General features: G+C 43.9%; 1 protein-coding gene across 1 annotated transcript in view; it reads left to right on the plus strand.

Moving 5' to 3' along the window:
- Nucleotides 1-23,381, plus strand: part of TBC1D2B (TBC1 domain family member 2B) — a 66,188-nt gene that overhangs the window by 30,107 nt on the left and 12,700 nt on the right. The window contains exons 3-9 of the mRNA XM_038419367.2: nt 2,583-2,748; nt 8,176-8,339; nt 10,256-10,482; nt 12,565-12,957; nt 14,651-14,761; nt 21,485-21,678; nt 22,771-23,265. Coding sequence (XP_038275295.1) covers nt 2,583-2,748; nt 8,176-8,339; nt 10,256-10,482; nt 12,565-12,957; nt 14,651-14,761; nt 21,485-21,678; nt 22,771-23,265 — 1,750 coding nt within the window. The remainder of the gene's footprint in view (nt 1-2,582; nt 2,749-8,175; nt 8,340-10,255; nt 10,483-12,564; nt 12,958-14,650; nt 14,762-21,484; nt 21,679-22,770; nt 23,266-23,381) is intronic.

Below are 23,381 nucleotides of genomic sequence, written 5' to 3' on the forward strand. Positions count from 1 at the left end.
TTGAGCCTTGGCTCACAATAACAGACCTACCTTCTGCCCCAGAGAACAAATAGCTTAAAACAAGGTCCAGGTGTTGGTCATAAACATACAAGGAAATAATGACTAGGAAAGATATGGGTGACAATATTACGATGTTACATGGTAAAGCATGTACGCATCTTATTGGTTCCAGGAGCATTTGTGAGATTGGTTTGTGTTTTTTAATGTTCCGTTGTATCAGTTTAGAAACAGATTGTGATCATGTACATAAATTTTGTAAAGCATACCCAGGAGGGAGTAGCGTTCAGCTTCATTATTTCACGCAGCCTCATCCTCTGCATTTGAGTGATGCTAATGGTACATTATAATTTTTTTGCAATAACCGGAAGTGTGGCTTTTGGTTGAGATAAAAAATTCTTCACTTTTCTTCCTTTTAAACTTAACGAAAATTTTAACTTCTGCTGCCCTACATACTGGTAGAGGCCATCTGCGGTTTTTAAATTGCAGTGTAGACATGCCCGTAGTGAGTTCTGGAAAACCATGCTGAAGTAGCAATTAAAATAAGAACTTTTTTTTTTTTAAGAGACTGTCAGACTGCTGACATCATGGATCACAGTCTTTCCAGAGAGAAGAAATTAAGCTGTTCTTTTCTGGTTACAATCTTACATTGTAATTAGTAGCAGATGTTTTTAATCATCTGTTGCATGCTATATTTTCTGCCACCTGTCAGAAAACAATTGCAGAATCGATATAAACACACAGCATGATGAAAATTAACTTTTTTACACAATGCGTGTATATAGTTAATTTTTCTGTGGAACTTTCATTCATGACTGTAAATGGACTAACTCCAGCAAAAAAACGATACTGTTTATCTACTCGGGTTAGCCATATGTAGTGCTGTAGGAGTTTGGTATCCACTTTTGTTCATGACCCTAGTAATGTTCTCTACTGTACATTGACCTACAGTAGATGGACCTATGACCGTCTATTTTGTTGTGCATGAGACTGGAAGATGTGTTCCAAAATCCCAGTTTTGAGTATTGGATTTAAGAGGTGAATTACTGTTTGCCAGGAACTATAAGATGCCATCCCAAGTGGCTGTAAGAGTTCGTTAATTATACTCTTGAAAGTTAGGCGCTTAGAGCACTGGCTAGTTCCAGGCACTGAGGCGGGTGCCTTATGCATTTTTTGCCTGTGCACACTACTCTTGAGCTGAAACATGCTTGCTACATCAGTGCTTAGGAGCAGAGAGTCTTGACAGTTGTGCCGAACTGTAAAGTGGTTTTGGATGAAAACTATAGCTGGAGGGGGAGTGCCCGTCATTTTTTGAAGAACTTGGTTATTGGGCTGAAATTTTCCATACTTTTCCATATATTTTCCAGAAAATGAATTTTATCAGAGTTAGGAAGAAGTGGCAAAATTTCACTCTTGTCAGTGTAAGAATATTTTGGCAACCATTTTTTTTTTAAATGGGGCTACAGCAAAAATGGCTGATTGAAAGTTGAAACTTGGCTGGAAAATAGTCCTCACTGAGAAGTAGTGGATGGACTTTGGGATGAATGAGGTGTATGAAGGAATGGTTTTGCCTAAGCAAAATTGTATTTAAAAACTGTGTATTCAGCATATACTCTAGCTTGTTTTCATGAACTTTACAACTTGCACTCTTAAATATATGCACATAGCTATAGGTTTGATTTTTTCAGAAGGTTTCATCCAGTTGTGCTCTTGCAACATTGAAGACTGCACATGCAGACATATATGCACAACCGACATCTGCATGCACAGGTGATTTTTTTTTTTTTAAAGTACACACACAAACATGTCAGTCTTGGTGCTTGAAAGGTGCACCCAAAGGTGTTGTGTGCACATGGCAGCAGACTAGGCTAAGGCCCCTTTTACTAGAGGCTGGCCTTCATTCAGCAAGGGTCAAATAGAATTTAGGATTCTGTAAGACTGAGGTTTGGCCCTGTGGGAACTTTTTGCAAGACCTTATTAGCACAAGATATAAAATGAGAGCACCAAACTCACTGTTGCCTATTCAGGATTTCACCCCAGATTTTCAGAGGTGTAAGGTACCAGCTACCTTTCTGACTTGTTAGTTCTTCAATGTTCTGCATCCTGATATTTTTTTAAATGTTTTATCTACTACTTTCCCTTTTAACATTTCAGAATCTGAGAGATCTTCCTGTTTATCTTCTGTGTGACTTCAAAGCAGGATGTTTGTAAGCCTGCTCATTGCTAACATCAGCAAAGGCTGTATTTTAATTTTTAAACTGCACTGGGGTGAAAATAACTTCTATGCAAAAACCTCTAACTAATGCCTTGTGCTACCCATAGTACGTTCTTCAGCTTACACATTTGCAATACATTGTTTTCAGTCACGTAGTACACTGTGTACCTCTGAGATTTTATTAGATTATTTTATAATGCACAACAATATGAATGCAATGAGATCTTAGCATACTGAGGATAAGGACAAAGTCCTGGGGTTTTTTTGTTGTTCAAATGCATCTTTTTAAGAATATGGCATTTGTGGGGGCCTTGTGCAATTTAAGGTGATAAAATCATCATAATAAACAAATGTTTCTTTCCTTTCTCAGATCTGAGTACCCTGAATCCAAATGTCTCAGCAGAGAAAGCTAGAAATGTCCTAGCTGTGGAGACTGCTCCCACAGAACTGGTAGGAGAACAAGCAGCTTGCCAGCCAGCACCAGTCCAACAAAGTGCCATCAATTTCTCCCTAAAACAATGGGGTACTGAGATCAAGTGAGTTCTTTTCTCTACGTAAAAATTGTACTTGTCCCTAGCAAATGGCCAATGATACAACAAGTTGCTCAGATACTGTAGTGATGGGGCCAGTATAAGATGGAGAGAGAGAATGTACAAATTAAGCAAGAAATTGGAAAAATTAGTGGCCTGTCCATTGCCACAATATCTCTTAAAGTAGACTGTCTATTTATACATACTAGGATTACTAATTTAACAGGTAGAGTTGGGTATATAGATACAGTAGTGTTAGTAAAACATCTGATGTAAAATGAACAATCTGTCAGATAGTGAGTAAAAGCTTTATGGTCTGAGCACCAGACAAGGAGCCAGGATCTATTTCTCTGTGCCCTTGGGAAAGTTAAATACTTAATCATTCTGCATCCGATCCTTTTTCTGTAAAATGGGAGTAGTAATTGCTTACTTCAGTGACAGTATGGTGATTCATTAGTTAATACTTAAAATAGTAGTTTGGAGATTAAAAACCCTATTTATATTCTTCATTTATTTTTTCCATTTTTAAAAAAGATATTTAATGTAGATTAAATACAAGTTCAGGCCAACACTGAGCAAGTTGTGACAACCACTTTCTTACTTTAAGAAACTTTTTTTTAAGCATTTTAAAGAATGGAAGTAACTATTTTAAGACAAGTTTACTTGAGTTTGCTCTTTGACACTAATTGTTTTCAAAAACAGTCGTACAATGACTGACATCTGACTCTCCTACTACTGTAGGTTCTTTATGAACATTTCATATAATCTGTCTAGTGACCTTCTGCTACTGTTTGAAGGACAGTTGATCCTTTTCCTATGATGTTAGAGCAGTTCATGATTCAGTGGCTGCTGTCCTGTCAACTAGACCACATCCTTCTTGTGCTGACAATGAGAAGAAGTGTTTTTATTTATTTATTTTATTTTATTACCAGTGCAGTTGAGTTAAATAAGGAAACCTTTAAATGAAATCTGTTAGGCACAGAAATCTGAAGTTGGAAGATGTGTCGTGAATGAGGCAGGAGGCCGCAGGAAGAGGAAGGATGCTCTTATGGTTAAGGCAATTGAGTGCTGCCCTGGAGAACTGGGTTCTATCACTGCCTGTGCTGGAGAGATCCTGTGTGAAGCTAAGCAAATCACTTAACCAAACTTTTCACAGGTGGTCACTGATTGTGTGTTCTTCATTTCCTGGGTGCCCAGCCTGAGACAGTAGTGTCTGATATACAGAAATGCTGAGCACTTACATCTGCAGTCATTGGGAACTATGCTTTGAACATAAAGTGTTCTATAATTCTTGAAAATCCAATCCTAGCCATCTCAAGTTGGACACCCAAAATAGTGATTACTCTTGACCTTAATATCTGCGTCTCAGTTCCCCACCTGTAAAATGAGGATTAAACCCCCCTCATCTCACTGGGTTTCATGAAGATAAATTAATTGTTTCTGAAGTATCCATACCGTAGAGATGAGCACCATGGAAAATCCCTTGAGGAAATCAATAATTCTGGCTTCAGAGCAGGGTTTGAATAGCTTGCAGTAAATAAGGCCTAGGCCCATGCATTGAATAATGTGGATAAAATAAAATTTTGTATAGCTGCTCATTAACTGAGCACTGTCCATTCAGTGCACTAAATAAGGTGGCATCCTAGGGGGAAAAAATAGTATGTGATCATGTAATTAAAGACTGTATCATAATTCATATGCATGAGGGACCCAAATGAAAGTTGCACAGGCAATCTTATTTAAACTTCCTAACTTTTGAGTGCTGTACTATGCAATCTTAATGTTCTTTTAACATATTTTTTTTTATACGTAAGATAGAACTCTGATTAGCTGTGAGGGATTTCTGCTTGTAGAGCGCTGATGGAATCCAATCATTTAGGGGTAGTTAATGACATCTTCATAATCATAAACTTAAAATACAAATAAAAATCAGTTTTTAAACCTGATTAGAATTGAGTTTTACTGTACTGTAATAGTTAATGATGGCTAAGCAGGCTATTGACATGATAGGCAACCTGTAAATACCTAAGATGCAGAGCTAATATAGTTGAGGAATGGGAAGGATCGTATCAAAACTTTAAGCAATTTTATTTCTTTATATAGGTCATATTGTGGTTTTCAGCACCTTAGTGTCTGTGTGCCTTATACAAAGATTGATTAATTCTTGCAGCACACTATCAGTAGGGCCCTACCAAACTCATGGTCCATTATAGTCAATTTCACGGTCATGGGATTATAAAAATCATAAATTTCATGGTTTCAGTTACTTAAATCTGAAATTTCATGGTGTTGTAATTGTAGGGGTCTTGACCCAAAATGGATTTGTGTGTGTGGGAGGGTGGGGGTTGCAAAGTTATTGTATGGGGAGTTGTGGTATTGCTACCCTTATTTCTGCGCTGCTGCCGGTGACGCTGCGTTCACAGCTGAGCAGCTGGAGAGCAGTGGCTGCTGGCTGGGAGTTCAGCTCTGCAGGCAGCAGCGCAGAAGTAAGGGTGGCATGGTATGGTATTGCTACTCGTACTTCTGCACTGCTGCTGGTGGGGAGCTGCGTTCAGAGCTGGGTGTCTGGCCAACAGCTGCTGCTCTCCAGCCACCCAGCTCTGAAGGCAGTGCAGAAGTAAGGATGGCAGTACCGTGACCACACTAAAATAATCTTGGGATCCTTCTGTAACTCCTTTTTGGGTCAGGACCCCCAATTTGAGAAATGCTTGTCTTCCTTGTGAAATCGGTATGGTATAGGGTACAAGCACACAAAATACCAGATTTCCTGGCAGGGAGACCAGATTTCATGGTCCGTGATGCGTTTTTCATGGCCAAGAATTTGGAATTATTGTTAACTCTATAGTACAGAAGGTGAACTGCGGCACAGAGATGAAGGGATTTATCCAAGGTTTTAGATGAAGTCTGTGGCAGTGCTGGGAGCCCATACTTGCTGAGTCCCCTAGGTCAGTATCTTAAACACAAGACCATCCTTGCTTCGTTAGCTATGCAGCACAATTTCATCACAGTAGTTCTTTGTGTAGAGCTTTAACTTATGGTTAACATCTGCTTGACAGCAACGGCTTGTTGTGATATCTGCATATGCCTTAAGCAACAGTAAAGACATAACAAGAGGGAAGTGAAGAGAGTATGTTTCATATAAAGAATGTACTATATGTGCACATTAATTGCACTTGCCTAAGATGGAAGTTGCTTTCAATTAAAGACACTAAAAACTAATTGGATCAGATAAATGTTCAGAGCTCAATAGTCCTTTCTTCTTATGCTGACAGTTCCTGCAGCCTCCTTTTGTTTATGTAGAGTCCTGCTTGTTTAAAAGGATGTACTGTAATAACCCGAGTTACCTAATTATATGATGGGATTTCATAATATAGAATGAGCCAGTAGATAGATCACTTTTGAACTTTCACATATTTTGTGTAATTATATATAATTAAAGTATTATTTAAAAGAATAAACTACCTTGGTTTGCTGTTGTAGCTCTGTAAACCTAAAGTCCTCTGGTCCTACTGCTTTACATAAATTTCAGTAATGGTGTGGGGGGGAAGGGGAGGAGGGAAGGGAAGGTATGCCGTATTTAATTATTTAAATACATATTATAAAGGAATTCAACCAGCTACTCTCTACTTTTAATTTGTAGTCCAATAGCACATACTTAATCCTCAAAATCAGCAAAGTCCTTTTGAAAAGTACATGTAGAAATTGAACACCAACTTTCATGATACTTGCCCTCATGGGGAATATTTGAAAAACATTCTCAAGTACTTTTTGCTTACTACTGTTTCTTTTGCCTCATTACTCTTTCTAAACATAGTTATCTTAAAACTCTGGAAAGGGGGAGGTTTAACAGCCTTTGAGACTGAAGTCCTCCAACAACAGGACAAGACAGGCATGGGCAGTGGACAGCTCACCTCTTGCGAAAAGAGAATAGCTGAGTCCTTTGCTTCAATACTGAGAATTCCTAGAGAGATGTCTGTGAGTTTTGTGATGTGGATTCTTGTTCACCAGGAACTAGTCAGAGACTGCCACATTCACTACACACAGACTTTGTAGATGTCTGTCTAAGGACTGGGCCTGCATCTGAATCAGTAACTTAGAAATAACAGGCTCGCTGTCCCATGTGGATCGTGTAGTCCTACATACACAGAAAGAATAGCCGCAAAAAGTTTACTGAATACAGAATCAAATCCCAGCCAAGTTTGCAAATCAGATGCTCCTTGCTTTATGAAGGATTACATTGTGGTTTAAAAAACTGTATCAAAATGATCATTATCAGACTGCTTAATTGAACCAAATTATTTGGAATTGTGGCATTGTGATATGTTTAGTGTTTTAGATCACTTAGCTCAGGTAACAGATTTCCTGTAAAACTTTAGGGAACCATTGGGTCAGCCAGCAAATAGTATCAATAGTGAGACACCTATATGGTCAAATATGCATTGTAAGTCAATTACTTTTCCTTAAACGGGAGGTGAGCTGCTCTCAGGGAAGGGTGAAGATGGGGCCTCCATCCTTAAGGGCTGGAGATTAAACATACTTGTATCTGAAAAGTTAACTGATCCTTAAATGTAGCGGTGCTACGTTTAGAAAGAGACTTGAGATGCAATTTTCAGATCTGGATCTGAAGTGCACAAATATATTAATATGCAGTGTTGATTTAGGCCTTTGTGATTTCAGTGCTCCCACAGCATAAAATCTTTTACTCGTATGAAAAATAGGTTACACTTTCTACAAAACTGTCAGATTGGACCCTAGAGATTTCCCTTGCAAGTCCCTTGCAAATAGCTTGGCAGCATTCTGACTAGCATGGAGATTCTCTCCTCAACATCTGTGTAACTACAATAGATTCAGCTTTTGGATGACCCTAAGTTTTATGTTAATTCAGTTTGTGATATGATAACACACAGTGGCCTTTTGACCTGCATGCTCCCTATTCTGTTTAATACTTAGCAGTTGTTTACCCTGAAATTTAAAATAAAGAACTATTTTAGTAAACAGATTAAAAACAAAACAAAAAAACAAAACCGCCACTCCCCAGAAAAACCAAATGTTTCACTGCCAAAACAGATGTAGTAGAGACAGGAGTGAAAGACCATAGGAGTCTCATGTATTTTGGTCATTTGCCTCACAGTACCATGTGCTGCAGCCAATCCACTCTCCTGGCCCTTGAATATGTTATGATCAGTGCTTAAATACTAATAGTAGGTATTACAGGACATGACTACTTGGTTTTTGTTTGCATTTTGTTTAGCATTGGTTTTAATTTAAGCTCTGTTTAACAAAGAGGATTCATTGATGTGTTTTGAAAGTGTATGTTTGGGTGACTTTCATAAGGTGTACATGTATGATGTGACTAAAAAGGTAAATTTAAAAAAATTACCCCCAAAAAAGAGAGAGAATGGCATCACTGTGTGTATTTTCTTTATTCCATAGAAATTCAATGTCTTCCTTAAGATCTGGAAAAGGAAACAGTGAAAATCGTAAGAGTGTGTTTTATACCAGCGAAGAGTGGGAAATGTTAGATCCAACCCCAAAGGACTTAGAGGAGTCAATGGCACTGGAAGAAAGGCGGAAACATGCATCAGAAGGAAACAAAGGTACCAGAAGATTCTTTATCTGTTAATATACCACAATGTTAGCTGTATCTTCAGAAAATATAACACAAATTCAGTCATTTCTTTGTAAACCAAATCTTTGTGTCTACAGACACCCCTTTGCACATCTTAGAAATTATCTCCTTCTAATGTATTCAAGGGTCAAACAGTGGTTTGTCCATAATATTGTATACTGTGGTGCATGTGACAAGGTATACAAGAGATCTCTTTTATTTGACTCCATGGGCAGGTGTATCTTTGTTTTGTTGTTGAGATGCCGGGCAACAAGAGGGGAGGAAAAAGTCAAGATCTTTGGTTATAATCTTAGGGGAGTCACTGGCTTCAGACTTCAGAGGTGTCACTCTTCATCCAAAATGGAGAAACAACATCCTGGTTGCTGCTACTTGATGAGGGAGGGGGATAATGGGTGGGAAATGCATGTATGCTTTGATTAATTCTTATAGTCATAAGTTTTTGGGGTAACTCCATGAAAATTTGCACTACTCTTTAGAGCTCTTCGATTGTCATGAAGCATTAGTTAATGAAGGAGATAGCATCTTTCTGTCTAAACCAGGGGTCAGCAACCTGTGGCATGCATGCCAAAGTCTGCACGCGAGCCAATTTTTAATGGCACGCTGCTGTCTGCCGGGGACAGCAGCGTGCAATTAAAAATCCTGCCCAGCCCGGCCCACTCTTCTCCACCCCTGCCCACCACTCTCTCCTTGCAGTGCAGGCAAGCTTTCCCCTCTCCTGCCTCTTTCCCCCAGCGTGCAGGGTTCCTGCCCCTCCTTCTCTCCCGCCATGTGGCCGATCAGCTGACGGCCCTTGCTACAGAGGGGGAGAGGGAAAAGCAGAGCCGCAGCACCTCTCTCTGCTCCGGGGACCTTGGGGAAGGGGGTGGAATCGGCATATCCCTTCCAGCCCCCTGCCGTGAGCCACTCAGGACAGGGGGCTGGGAGCACCCCCACGACCCCAGCCCACACTCCCAGCCTTCTGCCCTGACCCCTGCACCCCCTCAACACTCCCAGCCCTCTCCCTCACCCCTGCACAACCCCAGCCCCGTGCCCTGACTCCTGCACCCCCCCCACACACCCCCAGCCCTCTGCCCTCACCCCTGCACCCGCCACACACCCCAGCCCCGTCCCCTGACCCCTGCACCCCCCACACATACCCAGCCCTGACTCTTGCACCCCCCACACATACCCAGACCCCGCATGCCCTGACTCTTGCACCCCCACATCCACATCCCCACATTGAGCATCAAGTGGGAGCTCCTGCACACACACCCCCACATTCCCACCTGCACCCCTTGCACCAAATGGGAGCTGCCCAGGTAAGTGCTCCATACCCAAACCTCCTGCCCCAACCCTGAGCCCCCTCCCTCATTCTAGCTCCTGGCCAGACCCTACACCCCAACCCCCAGCCTACTTCTTCACCCCCAGCCCTGTTCTCAGTGCACTCCCACCCTCATCTCAGTGTAGAGAGGGGAAGAGAATGGGCCAGAACCAGGAATAAAGTAGGTACCTACTCTATGTGGACAGAGCCGGGACTCCAGACCGCAGCGGGGACCCTGGTTGGCAGGAGCCGGCAGACAGAACCCCAGACCGGCAGCGGGCTGAGCCGCTCAGCCCACTGCTGGTCTTGGGTCCCGGCCGCTGGCCCCGCTCAGCCCGCTGCCAGTCTGGGGTTCTGGCTGCCAGCCCCTTGCCAGCCGGGGTACCGGCCGCAGGCCCTGCTCAGCCTACTGCCGACCTAGGTGAACGGAACCCAATAATGACATGTTGGGTGTGTTTAAACTTTGGTATAAGTCTAATTTTAATGAGCAAGTGCAGACATATATAATTTTTTATAAAGAACTTTTGAATGCATTGAAACCTCTTTATTAAAAGATGTGAACTAGAACAAATTGTTTTACACAGGAGTGACTAGTTCAGCCTTTCCATTTGATTTTGGCCGTATTCCATACAAAGCAAGACGTCCATTGAAAGAAATGATTGGATCAAGCAAAAATCGGAATAGCAGCGACACATCCCCAGTTGAATGGAATTCTGGGAATGGCAACAAACTAGCTTCTGAAATGCAACTGAAGTTTCAAAGCCAGCAAGAAGAGTTGGAAAGGCTAAGGAAAGATTTGTCGAGCCAAAAGGTAATTCACACAAGAAGGACAAGCACAACATTGTCAGGCCTGTCCACAACTGAGAGTAAATCAACCCTTTTAAACTATTTAACTTCAATGGTAGTTAATTATCTGATAACAAATACCAATGCTAAATGTACCTGTGCATTTGAAAATCTCAAAACAGAGTACCAAGAGATGGAAAGGTCTTTTAGTTTGCATAGGGTTCAGTAACTGCTCTTTTGGCTTTTATATCCTCCCTTATTTACCCATTGAAACCAACTTTCCAGAGTGTGTCTGTGGGCAATTAAAGACTCTTCACCATCTGTATCTGCAGTCCCCCTATGTTCTCTCCCGGAGAACTTCTGATGTCTGAGATCCATCTCTTTCCTAATCACATTAGAGAAAAAGAAACATTTATGCCTCATTTGGATTCAGTCTGTATCACCAACAGGGTTTGATAGAGCATGGTACAAAGCTTAGACCAACAGCTTTAAGTACTGATCCACACACTATGTAAATACTTACATAGCCCCTATTATTGTTGTAAATGAGTATTTTCCACGTATTTAAAACTAGTAGAAACAACTCTGTTTCTTTCCAACTTTATTAGATTATGAGGCGGGTTGTTTTGAATTTTCCTGTGTGACCTTATTGAGGGGAAAGCTGAATCAATTTAGATGAGTTCCACATTTACTTGTGGAAAGCAGTCAGTCACTCTCATAGGAGTGAGTTCCCTATTCTAGATCTAGCTGCTGTAAGAATTCTTTCTTCTACACTCACAGGTCTCCTCCCAGCTGGTTGATAGTTTCATTGGTCCAGTAGAACATAGCTGTCATAACTACTTCTTCCATAGCCCAGAATTATTATCTTAAAGGAAGCTAGGGCTAATCTAGCAGAGGGCTTTGAATATCAGGACAGATATGTTGAACTGGGTTCTTTGGGAGCTGAGCACAGCTGTAGCTCACGAAAGCTTATGCTCTAATAAATTTGTTAGTCTCTAAGGTGCCACAAGTACTCCTTTTCTTTGTGTTCACAGTAACCTATATGATTAAACAGTCTTTGCATTTTGTAACAGTTCAAACTTTTTTAGGATGTGTAGATTCATTCCTAGATATGAGTTAAAATAATCAAGCCTGGAGTCAACATTATATACTGATAGATTCTCCTAGCATCCGCTTCCTGATTGACTACCAATTCCAGGTGATGCTGTGATATGCTGATAGCCATTAGATTATCAATGACCTCATCTCTGACCAGTCAATTCAGCATTGGTTCCTTGATTGTGCAGAACACTCTGGTAAGAGAGACTTGAGGTTTTCCAGCTGGGTTAGGGCTCCAACTGTTCTCTTCAGCAGTTCAGGCTCTTTGGAAAAAAGTACTCGAAGGAAGGTGATAAACCCCAGGGAAGGTTGAAGAAAAGAGAGTCTGGATTTCTTGTTACATGGGGAAACCTTTCTCTTGAAATCCATAGAGTTGCTCCAAACGCCTCCAAGGATCTCAGGCTTGATAGTTAGGCTTATAAGCACAGCTCTCTCTGCTGTATCCTGTTTTATTCTAGGGAACAAAATAACCCACCAGTATCTCCACTATCATGAGGCCCTGGTTCAACCTAGACACATCTACATGGTTCTTCAAATCACTGTGAACATCCAAATCCATCTTCACTGGGCCCACAGGAGAAAACACGCTTCTCATCCCCAGGTTCCACCCTTCATCTCAGTTTGTGGGGAGGAGCTCCATTCCTGAATCCCAAAAGTACAGCCCCATTACATCCTATTGAAATGTGTCGTCTATTAGGGCTTCCTCTTAATGAGCTCAGTTTCACTCTTCAGCTACCTAATGGGCCCCAGCTGTCACTGCTTTCTGCAAGCCTGACACATAATATAGCTTAATACGTACATCAGTTAATGGTGTGCCAAATGTATGTACCCACTTAGAATTATTATTCTTTGCTTCAGTGGCCTCCAGAAACCCACTGACTTTATTCCATTTGCACTTATTACTTCATGTAATATTCCAATTTTTTTTCTTTTGTTTTACATAATTATATTCTTAGGCTGTAATGTCTCATGCCTTTTCTCAACCCTCACTTTACTTTACTCTTTTCAGGAACTTGTGCGACTCTTGCAGCAGACAGTTCGGTCTTCCCAGTATGATAAATACTTTGCAAGCCGTCTTTGTGATGGGGTTCCAAAAGACAAATTAGAGCTGCTACACCAAAAAGATGATCAGATATTGGGTCTCAACAACCAGCTTGAAAAGCTAAATCTGGAAAAAGATAGTCTCCAGCAGGAAGTAAAAAATCTGAAATGCAAAGTTGGAGAACTCAATGAGCAGCTGGGTATGTTAATGGAAACAATTCAAGCCAAAGATGAAGTGATCATGAAACTCTCTCGTCAGCTCAGTGAATGTGAGGACAATCCATCCTCCCAAAGTGGAACAGCAAATTCTTCCATGTCATCCTCTTTTAACAGGGAACTACAGGAGCTGGACAGACTAAAAGTAAGAGCAGTGTGTCTCTCCGTTTGGGGTAGAGGAATCCTTAGTTCTCTATAATGCTTCACAATAGGCCATCGTGTGTAGGAGATCACTAGAAGCTGCAGCATCTCATGGGTATGAGTATTCTAGAGCGATTTTTTTCTCTTCTCAGGGGAGCTTGGGATCTACATTTTGCTGTCTGCAGGACAATATAATCCATAGCCACTAAAATGTTGTGCTGGTCAACTCTGCTGTAGTACAGTATCTTGTGTTTTCAGTAATACAGTCATAGGCACTGACTCCATGGGTGCTTCGGGGCTGGAGCACCCATTGGGAGAAAAAATGGTGGGTGCTCCCCCTCCCTCCCCATGCCTCCTGCAATCAGCTGTTTCATTGCATTCAGAAGGCTTGTGGGGAAGAAGGTGGAAGGAATGAGGACGCGGTGCACTCAGTGGAGGGGGTGGGAAGGGGCAAGACAGGAAGAGACAGAGCAGGGTTCTGGGGGAAGGGTGGAGTGGGGGCATGGCCTGGGACAGAGCCAGGGTTGAGTACCCCTTCCCCCACCCCTGCCCCGGCACTTTGGAAAGTCGGTGCCTGTGAATACAGTAATTGCTATGGAGGAAGAATACCATGAGAAGTAATCGGGAATACAGGAAAAAAAGTAGGGGGCAGAAAGAAAACAAGGATGTAAGGGAAGAGTCAGAAACAAAGAACAACTGAGAGCAAAAGGAATGGGGGGGGGGAATAAAAGACCATTGTAAAATGACAAAGGTGATTTAGACGTAAAAGGAGGAATAGATCATCAATTAAGTCAATATTAATAGCGTTGGCCCTATTGCTAGTGACCTACTTTCTCCCCTAACTCCTTTCACTGTTTTATAGGATATAAGGAGTTTGGGTTCAAACAAAAATTTTTTTTTGGTAGCTCCCAAAACTACCATTTAAGCTTGCTTGCCATTGTATAATTACTCTACTCCAAAACAATTTGGAATATGATTGTGTTCCTATTTAAACAAAACTTCCAAAGGGAAAATCCATTTTTGACATGTAATCCACAACTTCCTACATCAGAGCATAAGGAATTCTGGATAATAAGGGATTAAACTACAGAAATGAATAAGCAAATAGTATTTTATCTACTGACAGAAGTGGATGTAGCAGATGAGGAATGCTGAGGATGTGGGAGTAGCAAGAGATGATTGTTGGAAAAGTATCATCTTTCTTTCATTCATCCCCCAACTTCAAGCTCTGGAGTTCAGGGTTGAGACAGGTTGAAGCGAGAGAGCTTTTTGCTAGATATGTGTATTTCTGCATCATGGATATAGCCTTTGAAGTAATTATATATATATATATATATATATATATATATATATATATATATATATATAGTACCAATTGATTGAATCTATTCCTGCAGATCTGTACTAGCAATGCAAGTTTGGCTTTTTTTATGCAAAGCTAAAAAAGAATATTATTTGGTTTGATAGTGATATTTAATTGACAAGATCTAATAGCTAGACAAAATGGGTGAGGTAATATCCTTTATTGGACCATCTTCTGTTGGTGAGAGATACAAGTTTTCAAACTATACAGAGCTCTTCTTCAGGCCTGGTCAAGATCTAATAGTGACTGCTTGTCCTGTATTCTACTGTATATTCTCAAGTAGAAGTTTAAATGTCAATATCTGTAGATGGTAAACTTCAATTTTTATTAACAGGACAATCTTCAGGGGTACAAAACCCAGAATAAATTTTTAAATAAGGAGATTTTGGAACTTTCTGCTCTACGAAGAAATGCAGAAACAAGGGAGAGAGACTTGATGGCAAAGGTCAGATTAACCCAGTTTTGCTATACTTGAAGGGTTCCACTTCTGTTTGAAAATGTCTAAAATAGATATTGGAGAAATGTTTAAACACTGAAAATGATCCTTTCAGCACTTAGAACTGCACAGCTCCTTAAATCCATTGTCTTTTTAAAAGTTTTATTTCTCAGTTGTCTTGAAGAGTGACACATGGTAATGTGGGCGTGACTTATCCCCCCACACATGCTGTTTATATTCCATCATGTTGCAATTTCATTTGTAAATCTGCCCAAGAAACTCCACTAAACAGTAGAAATGGAACTGTTTAGGTATGTTTTGTATGGTGACTCTCTGATGAATGCCACTGTGCATGTTACAATCTATTTAATCTTGCTGCATGAATGATTTGATTTCTCAGATATTTGTATGACTTGACATTACCAGTGAATTAAAAAGTGCAGTCTTAATTTATGAGCACAGGAATATTTCATGCAAAAAGCTGTTTCCTCAACATTAGTATCACAACATTTTGCTTTTCAGTACACACAAGTCAGGAAATGCAGTTAAGGATGAGACTGTATTGTCATGTACAATAGTACACTAAATACGTCACATTGAGTACAGTAAGCTTTAGTGAGTGTGAAGGACGAATAAATTTTTTTATAGCCTTTGTCAGTGTATGTAGATTTAGAGCACATTTGTGTACAGGTGAGTAGGGTATTTGAATGAAAGTGGTCAAGTTATGGTTTGCTTGGGGCTAATTAGGTATGTTTATGTATGTGGATATATTGTTTGAGCAGGACATGTCCAGATGTGGAACTGCACTGCCTCAGTGCTCGGTGCTGATTTGGAGTGATGCAGCAGTGTCTGGGGCAGGGCCGACTCAATCAAAATGGCATTGGTGCGTGGCGACCCATCGGTGCCTTCCACTAGTTGGCACCGTTCCCTGTCCACGGGACACTCTAAAAAGGCAAAGAGGTCTTTTCCGCCAAGGCACCGGGACAAGGCTGGGGGAGAGACTAGACCCGCGTTGGGCAGTTCTCGATCCCCATTGACCTCGCGGCCTCCTACTCAAGTCATAGAATCATAGAAAGTTAGGGTTGGAAGGGACCTCAGGAGGTCATCTAGTCCAACCCCCTGCTCAAAGCAGGACCAACCCCCAATTTTTACCCCAGATCCCTAAAATCGAGCGGAGTAGCCCACTCCAAGTAGCCCGGTCCATGCTGGAGGCTCTGCAGGCGGCTTGAGACATTATGTCTCTACCAATACCTGTTGCACCGACACCAGCAGCTCCCCAGTCCAGAGGCAAACCGTGTTCAGACCTCCACAGTCACCTTCCGGATGGTGCCGCTCACAGTCTAGGGAATGTTCCCGACACCGTTCTCCACGCAGTGACCATCCCGCATGCAGCCCGCACCGGTCCCCATAGACCCTCACCAGGTTGGCTGGCTGGCTGCTGAGCAGCAGGGGTTCCAGGCATCGCTCCGCCTCGAGGGAATGCAGATCTTGCAATCGGACCGGGACAGACGGCACCGGAGCGTGCCCTGCCGGGACCGGGACAGACGGCACCGGAGCGTGCCCTGCCGGGACCGGGACAGATGGCACCGGAGACTGCTGACTCCAAGAAGCTATCATAGTCCCTCGCAGTACGGATGTTGATGCTGCTCCTATTCTTCATTCCACTTGAGGTCCCCGCCGTGGCACTGCTCCTGCAGCCCCGGGCATACATTGCCAGCATCCAGCTGCTGCAGATCCGCGCGTCGTAGCCATTTGCAGAGCAGCCGCTACTGACAGTACTCCCACTCCTCCACACCAGGATCACAGTCCTGAGATCAGCTCCGCTCATGACACCGTCGCTCATCCCCATCCCGGGATAGATCTTATGCCAGTAGATCTTATGCCAGCCCGGTCTCCCTTCAAAGTCGATAGTTGGTGAGCCAGGAGGGACAGTCTGCTCCGTTGGTGCCGCAGCAGATACAGTGGTACCAGTGGGCCCCGTGGGCCCTGACACAGCCCCCAATAGTGACTCACTTGGTGGCCAGAGCCTCAGAAAGACCATTGGCCGCGCTTTCACAGCCCCCCAGAAAGGCGTCGGCTTCTCCCCAGTTCCGCACTCAGAAGGGGACCAAGTGGTGGGTCCTGTGTCACCGGTGGGGACGCAGAGCACCGCACCCGCTCTTCATCCTCCCCCGATGAGGCAATCATGGCCCCTCCTCCTTCTGTCCCGCAGGAGCAGAGTAAAGCCAATTGGGAACTTTTCAAAAGGGTGGCATCAAGCCTCAGCCTACAAGCTGTGGAGGTGGAGGAGCCCTCGGATTCCCTCTTTGATGTCCTCTCGATTACAGCACCAGCCAGGGTGGCTTTACCACTCCATGAAGGGGTAGCAAAGAACTCAAATGCCCTGTGGGAAACCCCAGCTTCCTTGCCCCCATCTCTAAAAGGGCAGAATGGAAGTATTTCATGCCCATGAAGAGGCACGAGTATCTGTATACCCACTCTGTCCCCAAACCTCTAGTGGTCGAGGCTGTCAACCACAAAGAGCGCCAGGGCCAACCAGCTCCTATCCCTAAGAATAAGGACTTGAGGAGACTAGATTTATTTGGTAGGAAGATTTATTCGTCCTCAAGTTTCCAGCTGAGGGTGGCAAACCACCAAGCCCTGCTGGGCAGATGTGACTTCAACTTGTGGGACTCAATGCCCAAGTTTGCGGACTCCCTCCAGGAGCATGCTAAAAAGGAGTTTAAGGCTCTGGTTGAGGAGAGCACAGCTGCTACCAGGGCGGCCCTTCAGGCAGCCTCGGATGCTGAGGATACGGCTGCAAGATCTATGGCCTACGACGTGTCCATGAGGAGAGCGTCATGGCTCCTGTTATCAGGGTTGTCCAGCAAGGCACAGAACGCCCTGCAGGACTTCCCTTTTGACAGCAAGGCGCTGTTTGTGGAACAAACAGACGTGAAGTTACATGGTCTTAAGGACTCCCGCATGACACTAAAGACTCTTTGGGCTCTATGTCCTGGCCCTGGCCAGGACCAAATTCAAACCGCAGCAGGCTCCCAGTCAGGCCACACACTTCAGATATGAGCCCCCTTATTATTAAAAAAAAAAAAAAAAAAAAAAAAATCAAGGGAATATAAAAAGCACCCACAACAACAATCTTGGCCTGCGCCTCAGCCTGGGCCCGGGTAAGTGGCAGTTTTGATGGGAGGTCCAGGGACAACTTAACAGTTTGTACCAGGGATCCACCCGACCTTCTCTTCTCCAACCACCTATGTACTTTTCTCCCAGAGTAGTCGCGGCTGACCTCGTACCAATGGGTCCTTAACACCATCTCCCGGGGCTGTACCCTCCAGTTTCTTGCTAGCCCACCTTCCCTCCCTGTCACTCTTCAGGGATGCCTCTCACGAGAGCTTACTCGAGCAAGAGGTGCGGCGGCTCCTTCACTTAGGAGTGGTGAAGGTGTTGCTGGCAGAGTTCAAATACAAGGGGTACTCCCACTATTTCCTTATCCTGAAAGCGAAAGGGGGCCTCAGGCCCATCCTGGACCTGCGAGGCCTGAACCAGTACATGGTAAAGCTCAAGTTTTGCATGGTCTTTCTGGCCTCCATCATCCCCATCCTGGAGACTGATACACCATCCTTGATCTACAGGACGCATACCTCCACATTCACATATTCGAGGGCCACAGGCGTTTCCTCCGTTTCACAGTAGGGCAGGAACAGTACCAATTCACTGTCCTCCCGTTTGGCCTATCAGTGGCTCCTAGGGTCTTCATAAAGTGTATGTCTGTGGTAGGAGCCTACCTCAGGCGTTGGGGGGTCCAGATTTTTCCCTACCTTGACGATTGGCTGGTCAAAGGCAGCTCCAGATCACAGGTACAGGATCACCTAACACTCCTGTCTACGTGCTCCACAAGGACTGCTGGTAAACAGCATCAAATCCATATTGGTACCAGTGCAATGCATAGAGTTCATTGAAGTGATTCTGGATGCGACATCGGCCAGAGCCTCCCTCCCTACAGACAGATTCGAAACCCTGCAGGAGCTCATCAGGATGGTCACGAGGTTTCCCGTGACGAGTGCCTCCAACTCCTGGGTCATATGTTGGCATGCACGTATGTGGTTCGTTATGCCAGACTCAGGATGCGGCCCCTTCAGCTCTGGTTGGCCTCGGCTTTCTCCCAGTCCAGAGACAGGATGGACAAATTCCTCACTGTGCCGGGACCTGTACTAACTTCCCTCCGCTGGTGGTCCACCCCGGTGAACATGCTTCAAGGGGTCCCATTCAGGGGCCAGTCCCCAACTGTAGAGTTGGTGTCCTGTGCATCAGACTTGGGGTGGGAGGGCCACGTGGGAAATCTCCAGACTCAAAGTCTGTGTCCGTGTAGGAACTAGCCCTGCACATAAATGTCAAGGAGCTCAGGGCGGTCAGTCTAGCCCGCGTGGCCTTTCGCTTGTGCCTAGCAGGCAGGGTAGTCAGGGTTCTCACAGACAACACGGCCTTGATGTTTTACATCAACAGGCAAAGCGGGGTCCTCAGCCCTCTGCTAGGAAGCCCTCAGGCTGTGGGTCTTCTGTATAGCCCACGATATCACCTTGGAAACCCACCATTTACCGGGTGTCGAACTCTTGGGTGGACTGGCTGAGCTGGGACTTTTCCTCTTGGCACAAATGGGTGGTGCACAGGATTTTTCGCACACGGGGCACTCCCCAAGTGGACCCTCTTCGTGACCAGGCAGAACTGCCGGTGTCCCCATTTCTGCTTCGGGGGGGCTAGGTGTGGGTGCAATCTCTGACGCCTTCCTTCTGTCCTGGTTGGGTCAGCTTCTGTATGCCTTCCCCCCGTTTCCGCTGATCGGCAAGGTCTTGGAAAAGATCAAGATAGACAAGGCTCTTGTCCTTCTGATTGCCCTGGTATGGCCCAGGCAGCACTGGTACGGGACTCTCCTGAGCTTGGTGGTCGCCCCACCGTGGCCGTTGCTAACCCACCCGGACCTTCGCTCTCAGGACCGAGGTTGCCATCTCCACCCCAACCTAGCAGCCGTCCACCTCACAGCTCGGTTGCTCAATGGTTAGGACAGGAGGAGAGGACTTGCTTGGAGCGGGTCCAGCGCGTCTTACTGGAGAGCAGGCGGCACTCCATGCATAAGGCCTACCTGGCGAAATGGTCTCTGTTTTCCCAGTGGGCTACCGATCGGAACGTTTCACCAGTGGTTGCCCTGATCCAGCTCATCCTGGGTTACCTCCTTCATTTCAGGGCCCAGGGCGTAGCGTCCTCGTCCGTCAAGGTGCATCTAGCAGCCATATCGGCTTTTCACCCACCAATGCAGGGCCACACAATATTCTCTCATGCCATGACTGGTCAATTCCTTAAGGGTTTGGGTCACCTCTTTCCTTATGTTTGGCCCCTGGTCCCTCAGTGGGACCTGAACTTGGTGCTGGCCAGGCTAACAGGACCTCCATTTGAGCCGCTTGCTTCATGCTCCTGGTCCCACCTCTCATGGAAAGTAGCCTTTCTTGTGGCAATCACGTCTGCTAGGTGGGTCTCCGAGCTCCGGGCCCTGACCTCTGAGCCCCCATACATGGTGTTCCATAAGGACATGGTCCAGCTCTGACCACACCTAATGTAGTCTCTGCCTATCATATGGGCCAGGACATTTCCCTGCCAGTGCTCTGTCCCAAGCCCCACACATCCAGTGAGCAGCGCCGCCTCCACATGCTAGATGTGAGACAGGCTCTGGCCTTTTACCTGGAACGTACAAAACCATTCAAGAAGTCTTCACAACTGTTCACCACCACGGCTGAACGCGTGAAAGGTCGGCCAATCTCCACTGAGCGACTCTCCAACTGGATCACTTCATGTATCTGTACTTGTTATGACCTGGTGGGAGTTCCCCTGCCGTCGATTGTGAGGGCGCACTCAACTAGGATGCAAGCCTCGTCGGGTACCTTTCTGGCTCACATCCCTGTTCAGGACATTTGCCACATGGTCATTGGTCCACACATTGACCTCACATTATGCGATCGTTTCCCAAACTAGGGAGGACGCTCCGTTTGGCAGGGCAGTGCTCCATCCCGAGTGTCTGTGAACTCCTACCCACCTCCAACAGATATAGCTTGGAATTGCCTATTGTGTAATGCACATGAGTAATCACTCAAAGAAGAAAAGACAGTTACCTTTTCCATAACTGGTTTTCTTTGAGATGTGTTGCTCATGTCCATTCCACATCCCACCCTCCTTCCCCTCCGTTGGAGTTGTCTGGCAAGAAGGAACTGGGGGGGGGGCAGCATGCAGCTTCCCTTATACCGCGCCATGGCAGCGCCACTCCAGGGGTTGCTGGGGCGCTCCCCTATGGGTACTGCTAAGGGAAAAACTTCCAGCACCGGTGCATGTGGCAAGCACGCACACTTATTGTGGAATGGACATGAGCAACACATCTCAAAGAACACCGGTTATGGAAAAGGTAACTGTCTTTTCCAGTCTGAGCATGCAGCATTTAATTATAGTATTTGCTATCATAAACAGTATAATAAAGTAAAATCCATTTCAGAATGTTTGTTCAAATGTTTGAGTCACTTTGTGCAATCTGGGCGTGTAAAAATAGGAAAGGAAAACTGACTTTTCAGGTTATAGATTTGTATCCCTTTGATCTTTAGGCTATGTGAATTTTGAATCAGATGTTTAGAAATACTTAGTGTGACATGTATTTGTGTTTCTAATTAGCACAGTAATTTGGCATGTTGTTCTCTACAGTGTGCTAGCCTGGAAGCCAAACTTTGTCAGATAGAAAGTAAATACTTGATCTTGCTTCAAGAAATGAAGACTCCTGTTTGCTCTGAGGAACAGAGACCTGCTCATGATGTCATTACTCGATTGCTTGAAGATGCATTAAAAGTGGACAGTAGTGAGCAACCAGAACAAGCTTTCTTTAAACCTTTCCTTGTCAGGTAAACCTGAGGCTAATTAATTATTTTGAGGGAATCCAGTCTGTATTTGGAGGGAGGTATGGGTGGAGAATTGATTTCAGATATGAAATTCCATATGTATTGTAAAGTCTTAAGTATCCTAAAAGTACTTCAGGTGAATGAATATACAATGTTTTCTCATCCTCCATTTGCCCTCTGAACAGTACACTTGTACCCTAGGCATCTTGACTGATGTGTATTGCTGGGCCAAAGGTAGTTGCATATGAAAATTGATAGTGTTTGTTTTTTTTTTAATTTCTAGTTTACTTTCCTTCCATGAATAATAGCATAACTATATCTGTGAAATCACATAACAGGCCTTGTAAGCACAATACTTTGTTTCGATTCATAGATACTAAGGTCAGAAGGGACCATTCTGATCATCTAGTCCGAGCTCCTGCACAGCGCAGGCCACAGAATCTCACCCACCCTCTCCTACGAAAAACCTCACCTATGTCTGAGCTATTGAAGTCCTCAAATCATGGTTTAAAGACTTCAAGGAGCAGAGAAGCCTCCCTCAAATCACCCATGCCCCCATGCTACAGAGGAAGGCGAAAAACCTCCAGGGCCTCTCCAATCTGCCCTGGAGGAAAATTCCTTCCTGACCCCAAATATGGCGATCAGCTATATACCCATACCCTGAGCGTATGGGCAAGATTCACCAGCCAGATACTACAGAAATTATATTAAATAATTTGGTGTCAAATTAAATATCGGCAAAATTATCCAATACATTTAACTATTCCAGATATTAATGTAACGTGGTTGTCCCATAATTTTGTGTACATAATTCTATGGCTTAAACTCCTTGCAGTGACTTACATAACATTAATTCCAAATGTAGATACAGTCTCTAATACAGAATTGTTCCACAAGTAAAATACATTTTGTAATAAACTTAATAGGGAACTTTGACACTTTTATTAAAATAGTATAAAAGCTCTGGCATGGTTTAAGGATATTGCTGTATAAACTATTACCGAAGTAACTTAAGAATGACTACTTGGAATTTCCTTAGAACATACCAGACTGAAAACTTTTTGTAGAAATCATATTCTTTTTTTTTTCTTATAGTGAACATGATATTTATGGGTTTCAAACCGTCCCAGAAGACGATGAGGAAGAGAAATTAGTAGCAAAGGTGCGAGCCTTAGATCTGAAATCCATTTCTCTCACTGAAAACCAGGAGATTTCCACAGGGGTAAAATGGGAAAACTATTTTGCAAGCACAATGAACAGGGAGATGATATGCTGTCCAGAATTGAAGAATCTTATCCGCTCTGGAATCCCGCATGAACATCGTTCCAAGATGTGGAGGTGGTGCATCAACCTCCACATTAAAAAGTGCAAGGACAGTACTGATCCTGGATATTTCCAAACCCTGCTTCAGAATGCCCTTGAAAAACAGAATCCTGCATCCAAACAAATAGAGCTGGATCTCTTGCGAACTTTGCCAAACAACAAGCATTACTCTTGCCCCACTTCTGAAGGGATTCAGAAGCTAAGAAATGTCCTTCTGGCGTTTTCGTGGAGAAATCCTGATATAGGATATTGCCAAGGTCTCAACAGGTATTATATTTCAAATCTGATGAATAAGAATGAAGCACTTGGTAGACTTGTACAGTAAGGATAGCACTGTGCCTCGGGAAGATGATTTTTTTTTTTATTGTTGCCTTCACTAGAGA

Source organism: Dermochelys coriacea, chromosome 10, assembly GCF_009764565.3.
Source record: "Dermochelys coriacea isolate rDerCor1 chromosome 10, rDerCor1.pri.v4, whole genome shotgun sequence".
In the NCBI taxonomy this organism is placed as follows: domain Eukaryota; kingdom Metazoa; phylum Chordata; order Testudines; family Dermochelyidae; genus Dermochelys; species Dermochelys coriacea.